The sequence below is a fragment of the Pygoscelis adeliae genome, unplaced genomic scaffold (genome assembly GCF_000699105.1).
Source record: "Pygoscelis adeliae isolate BGI_AS28 unplaced genomic scaffold, ASM69910v1 Scaffold142, whole genome shotgun sequence".
Classification (NCBI taxonomy): Eukaryota; Metazoa; Chordata; class Aves; order Sphenisciformes; family Spheniscidae; genus Pygoscelis; species Pygoscelis adeliae.
This window is the reverse complement of record NW_008824247.1, coordinates 1800728-1807389: the sequence shown is the minus strand read 5'-3', so window position 1 is coordinate 1807389 and position 6662 is coordinate 1800728. Positions and strand designations below refer to the sequence as shown.

Genomic DNA, 6662 nt, shown 5'->3' with positions numbered 1-6662 from the left:
ACCAGCATAAACTGGTGTAAGAGAAGGGAGAACCAGGCCCTTTGTCTTTAAAAGCTTAACACTGGCCTTACTGATTTCCGTGTCCAGTATTTTCCCCACTTAATCCTCTTCACTGTAATTCACAAAAGTAAAATAAACACTCTGCCGAGGTAGTATCCAAGTTTGGCCGTTATTTTGTTAACATACGCACACAGTGCTAGTTACTGTTATTAACTCAATAAACAATCTTTATTCTGCTATTTTAAAAGAGGTAATAGCTGCAACCTGCATTAAAAATACCTTTCACACTGTAAAAAACAAACAAAACACCACAGGTAGTAGAGGAAACACCACAGGCTACAACTTTTCTAGAACCACACACCAGTTTCCCTGATCATAGTAACTGTTTTGAACCCTCACACAATCCAGGGATCTGCATGCTGCTTCCAGTTCCCCTTCAGAGAACACATGGTAATAACGGTGGAAAACAGGGCTGAGTTCTTGCGATTCCTTAGAGCCAGCTGGAAACGACACTGTATCAACACTTTCCCCTTTCTTTTTAGTGCCACCTTTCAGGTGCCAGGGAACCAGCAAATCTTGAGAGTGAAAGGAGGTTCGGTTAGTGTGAACAGGCAGTCTGGAGTCTGCGACTGGCTTTGCATCACAGCCCTCGTCCTTCGAGTCGTTAAAGAGTCGGTCAGAACATGCTGAGCCTTGGCTGCTGCTATGAGGCATTTGATCACTAAGCCTGGGTCTCTGGGCCATGCCAGTATTGATTTCCTCCTCCTTGTCTTTACTACCATTCTTTTCCTTAAGGTATTTAGACTTCTGGTTTTTGTATTCTTGTTCCATCGCCCAAACATAAATGAGTGCCATTCCACCAGGCCTTAGAAGCCGAGCTAGTTCACGGATAGTAGCCAGTCTCCTCTCCTATAAAGGAAAAACAAAAGTGTGAAGCTAGTATATAAACAGAAAGACAGGAGAATGCAATGGCAGCAGTTCCTCCTTACTGTCCCCCCCCAGGATACAATAAAAATCAGAGGAATTTTTTCCACTATTCATTTTCATTCATAATATAGCCCATCACTATGCGCAAGCCAAGACATTTTCCTAAACACAATTCTCTTTCCACTTGAAAACAGTGCTGTGCTAAGCAGGATTTCTTGGACATATCAGCCCAGCTGGAAATGACACAGGCCTCTTCAAGAAGGCTGTTCAATATCTAAAATCCCAGATTCGAATCTACCATACCTGATGATACACATCCTAAGTTTGCAGCTGAAGCAGTCAGATTTATGGCTTAAACACAGGTCCTCTGACCACCCGAGCAGATATGCCAGCCTTCTCCAAAACAGACTTCTTCCTACTTTTTATATTGCATTTGGAAACACTCCCTTAGGCCCCACCTCAGATTAAGGCTCCATGGTCTAGAAGGTTGTTACAATCGCACAGTTCCTGCCAGGAGAAGCTTACACAGCCCAGAGACATGGCAGACTAGTGAGTAGTGTCCCTGTTGTTCTTTGCAGATGGACAACGAAGGCATAGAGAAAAAACCCATGAGATCTGCTCAAGATCTGAGCCAGGAAGTAACACATCTCTTGACTCCCAAAGCAGAGCCCCCTTCTCCAGTGTCATTAATTGTATGCAGACGAAAATCAAACACAAACGCTTAGATCAAAGTGCCAGGAGGAGCAAGGGCATCTGACAAGCAGAGGGAGAACGTGGAGAGAAAGTTTAAGAAGCAGCAGCAGGACAACAGCTTAACTCTGCTCTGACAACTGCTTACACCAAGTGCGAACCTTCGATTTCCCCCATTTCGTTTTTCCCTTTTGCTTCCATGAGCCCCAACTAGCAGTTTTTTGTAATACTAGTAGCTCTGCACAGCAATACAGCAGTGCAGGGGAGCACAGAGAGGGGCGACTTACCGCTGTTGAGAAATGGTGGATTACAGCAATAGAGATGCATGCATCACAAGAACCGCTGCGGATTGGCACCGACAGGGCATCACAGACAAAAGCCTGGAAATTTTTTTCTCCGCAAATATCCACCAGGTTTTTGCTGCGATCACAGCCAACCTGTAACAGAAAGTGTTTCATCAAGCTTTTCATAAGAGGATAATTACAAGACTGGAAAATGATTTTCACTCGATGCTTACAGTAATCGAGTCATCACAGTCTCCTACTGAGCTAACACATTTTAGTTTAAAATAAAAATGACAGCAAGTGTGGGAAAACAGCCTTAAGTAAGAGGAATATATCGTTCCCAGGTACAGACAAAAAGAAAAAAACCTGATGCTTACTTAAAACACAGATGGCAGACTGGATATTAGACACCTCATTATAGCACCCTGATTTTGAATCAGCTTAAGACAGAACAGGTTTCAGCCTAACTTTTCCTCAAAACTGGCTCTTAAAGGTATCTTGAAACCAGCAAAATGAGAGGTGACCTAACCTCAGTATTCCCCTTTCCTTTCCATTGCCATTTGTAACCTGACAACATTTGAAGCAGCCAAATACTGAACTCACAAAAGCTGAATCTAGAAGTGTAAACGACAGTCTGGTGACTTTGGTGGCATCACTGAAGTATGTCGCACAGCTTCACTAATCACCCAGGTTTCATCATTTCAGTGTAAGTAAGGAAGTGCTCAGGTACAGTCCTCTTCACCCTCAGTATCACAATCCACAAAAATTTAAGCACAACATAATTTTCCAAAGTTCTGCACAGTCCAAATGAAGTGACCCCTAGAAACCATTTCAGGACACCTCATAAAAGGTTTCTTTTTTTCCCCTTTGAACCTTGCCCAGTGTCCAGGTCAAAGATGGTAAGAAAAAGCATCTAGAAGAGGGTTTTTTATGTGCTTGCATAAAAACCAAATAAATCCAAACTGATCAAGACCCTTCTGAAAGAACAAATAGAACAAGGCATGCACCACCCTCATTTTCATGTCTGCCACGCACACTGAATACTCAAACCAAAGCCGTGCTACGAAGTCATGTATCAAATTCAGCTTGCATGAGAATATTAAATTTATTTTTGTTTTCAGTGATCAGCAACAAGTAGATAGCAGAGAACAGATCCAGAATCCTAAATAATTACTGCTGACAGTGTTTATTGCATTTGATACAGAAAGAATCCTAAACCATCCTTGATGCAAGAAGAGCAAACAACTTGTTCTGGTTAATCAACCCAGCAGAGACAACAGTACTGCTAAAATTAAAAATCTCTTTTGCAGTGATTAATGAAAATACATTTGTTTTCCATCATAACTTTTCATTTTATTGGTCCAAATCATCTTACCGTTCAGTCTACCATCACAGTTTTGAAGAAAACGAGGATTCTGTTCCATTCATATGTCCTGAAAGCTTCCAGGTGAGCTGCTTTCTACTCAGGTCCCTGACTTTTGGTCCAAAGTAAATGAAAAAGTTTTGAAAATGCCAACCTGACAACCCAAGATAATCTTCCACAAAAACAGTACTATGAATATGTACATATTGTCCTGCCAATTAGCTCTAAACAGACCTGAAAAGATCAATCTTAGCATCGCTTTCTTCCTATTTATTCCTTGGCCTCGTCTCTGCGTTTACTGAAGCACTGAGTGAATAGTGTTATTTATGAATAAAAAAAGAAGACTCTTGTTTACTTGGAAGGAAACATAAATCCCCATCATTGCACACTGGAAGCCAACTGAAGTGTCTTTAAATTACTCTCATCATGGAATGGATTTAGCTGACAACCTGCATGTTAGAGATTCCATGCCTCATTACCAGTGCCTTCAACTACTTTTGCAATTAAGACATTAGCATGCAGTATTTAATAAAACTCAAAGTACCAAATTCACTGCTGGCAGAAGGAGGGGGAAGAACACTTGCAACTTCCACTGACAACAAGCTTTCCCAGAAAGAATTGCTTTGGCCCTGCACATCTATAGTAAAAAAGGGCTGGATAATGGAACTCAATCCTTCCCTCCCAAAATAACCTTGAAAAGGACTACACTGTATGTTGATGAAATCCAATGAACTGAGAATGAGAACAAAGGCATGACTGCCAGAATGTGAAGTCCTCATTTGCATCTAAATTATATCAAATAATTACAAAGTCAGGCTTACTTGTATTGTCATACTTATTAAAGTGAATCTACATCCAAAGCAAAAAGATTCTGTTTTGCAATGAAAATGGAGACCTTGAAGTGGATCACTTTGAATGCACAGCTGCTCTAAAATACGTATATTAGGCTAAAACTTTAAGTTGTCTTAAATGTAAATATGGTAAGAGGTGCTACATATATATATATATATGCATAAACGCTCAACACAGGGAGTCACCACACATATGCCTGGTGCTGGAGCTAAGCAAATTTAGCACCCTCACTACAATTATCTCTGCATGATATTTTAAAAGAACTACAATCACCACATTCCTGCATTTTCTAGCTTACAAGAAACATGCGTTCATTAAAAAACAAAATACATCGGTTTCAGTCCCTTAGAAAACAGTAGGCTAGCAAAAAGCAGGTAACTCCAGTGGTGCAATGCCAGTTTACTGCTGGAAGGTGAGCCTGTGGTTTTTATGAGTATAGAAAACATTTACAGCAAGGGGCTGAGACCCCAAACTCAACTTTTCCCAGTTCTGTTACTAACCGATTTCTACATTCTGAAGCACACAGAAGCTTTGATGTGATGATGCTTCATTTACAGAAAACAGTTCAAAGGAATGTTTTAGAGAGAAAAATAAACCTGTTCTAATTAAGCATATAATCAAAACATTTTAAAAAAATCTCAAAATATAACTGGAATGCTTCAATTTTTGCCAGTTCATATCTCTAATTTTGATGCTCAGCACACAATACTGTCCTTGCTGACATCTCCTCTAGAAGAGTGGAGAAAGGTAGACTAATTACTGTTCAGTGTCCAAAACCAACAGAATCCGGTACATCTCTTGCTGAGCCAAGTTGTATACATTTTTAAGGTTCCCTATTTCTTATTATCTGTGAGTCTTCTCAATCATTTCTTATACCTGTTTTCCCAGTTTTCCAAATCAAATTCCTTGCTCAAACCCCGCAATTTCTCTTATATATCTCAAATAGCATAGCTGATTGTTCAGCTGAATCTATCTCTTGGCGAGTCCACCTCTCAGCAAGTTGCTCTACACCTTTTAGTATTTCCCCAAAGGAGGTTGGCTTCTCAGGTTTCTCAGATTTTACTCCAGGCAGCCATTCCCACATCCCTGCCTTTTCAGCAGGTACCTCCAACTCTCTCTTCACTGCTTTTTGTGATGTGGACAATGGCTCACAGGAGCTCCAGAGTGGCCACTGACACCTATGTACTGGAGCTCAGAATCCACTTACATTTTTAACAGAGATTTCAGGTACTGATTTTCATTATATATGGATAAACACTAACTGCATCCAACTCTTGTTTTAAGCCAGGAAATCTGTATTAGTATGGAGGCCTGTAACTCCACAACTAGAACCCCAGCAAACACAAAACTTACAAAAGAGGCAAAAGCATGTTGTCATTCTGGCATACAGCACCCTCTCTTTAGGGCACGCTGGGTAACACAAACCTTTAGACTAATGGAAGTACCAAAAAAGACTAAGATAAAAGAGGATAAGGGAAGGGAGAAGCAAATGTAACACCTGTGATTAGTCTGAGTTTGCAGCAGCTCTGTCTTGCTTCCTGGGAATGGGATAACACAGGCAGATATCCCATCCTGCTCCTTTGCATTCCCAGGCACCTTCACCCCCACCGTTTCAGCCAGGAGTAGCTAAACTAAGTTTTATAAAATCTGCTTAATACAGTCATTTAGAATAGATCATCAGGGGGCAAAAGACACTAAATAAATAGCTTGCTTTGTAATGGTGCTGCAAATCTGCAAGAGAGAAATCTTGTTGCAAGCTTAAATAAAGATAGGTAAAGACAGGCTGATGTTGCCCACCATCACGTATTTTCTTTCTATGTTATCTCATTATAACTAACTCTACCTGGTAGACTTAGTTCATTTAAGTATCTGGAAACCTCATTGATTCAGCACATTAGAAACCGATGAAGAAAACGGCATCTAATTCTGAAATCCAGCCACCAAATGGAATCATGTGGCTCCCCGGAGAAACACCTCAGCTACAACTGATAGCATGAGAGCCTCGAGGAACCAAACTACATTCCAGCAAACACACATGTATGCAGAAAAAGAGACACCAGCACAGCTACAGCAAGACAGACAAATCTCCTTGCTCCAGTTGGTCTGAGTCAGGCCTTTAGCATTCCTTTCATGTAGTGTTTTGGTTTTCCATTGCGTACAGTCAGGGTGTCTGTGGAAACAAAGTGCTGTGTCTAAAACGTGAAGTTCATTTCTCAATGACAAAGCATCAGAACCAAGTTGAGCAGTTCAGCGTTCATGCTGGTTTTGTGCTGCTGTCGCCCAGTTCCTTCTGAGCTCTCTTCATCCCAGATCTCCCGTTAATGATTCCTACTCATTGAGAGAAAAGGGCAGGAAAGGTTCCTCTGCCTTGCCCTCTGACCACTAAAATACAGTGAACTGGCTCCAAATATGCTTTTGCAAGTTAGTTTTGTCCTTCCTGCCTTTACCCGCTACTAAGTCCTTCCGACAGGAATCTGTTCTCAATCAACGTGGACACAGCGTAACTAAAATCCACCTTTATGCAACCATATCGCAGAAAATCTTCA

At 41.0% G+C, this 6662-nt stretch overlaps 1 protein-coding gene across 1 annotated transcript in view; it reads right to left on the bottom strand.

Annotated features, from left to right (window-relative positions):
* Positions 1 to 204: 204 nt before the first annotated feature.
* The window catches only part of ALKBH8 (alkB, alkylation repair homolog 8 (E. coli)), a 44774-nt gene continuing 38316 nt past the window's right edge, over positions 205 to 6662 (bottom strand). The window contains exons 10-11 of the mRNA XM_009335271.1: positions 1905 to 2054; positions 205 to 909 (exon numbers count right to left, since the gene is read on the bottom strand). Coding sequence (XP_009333546.1) covers positions 337 to 909; positions 1905 to 2054 — 723 coding nt within the window. The 3' untranslated portion in view covers positions 205 to 336. The remainder of the gene's footprint in view (positions 910 to 1904; positions 2055 to 6662) is intronic.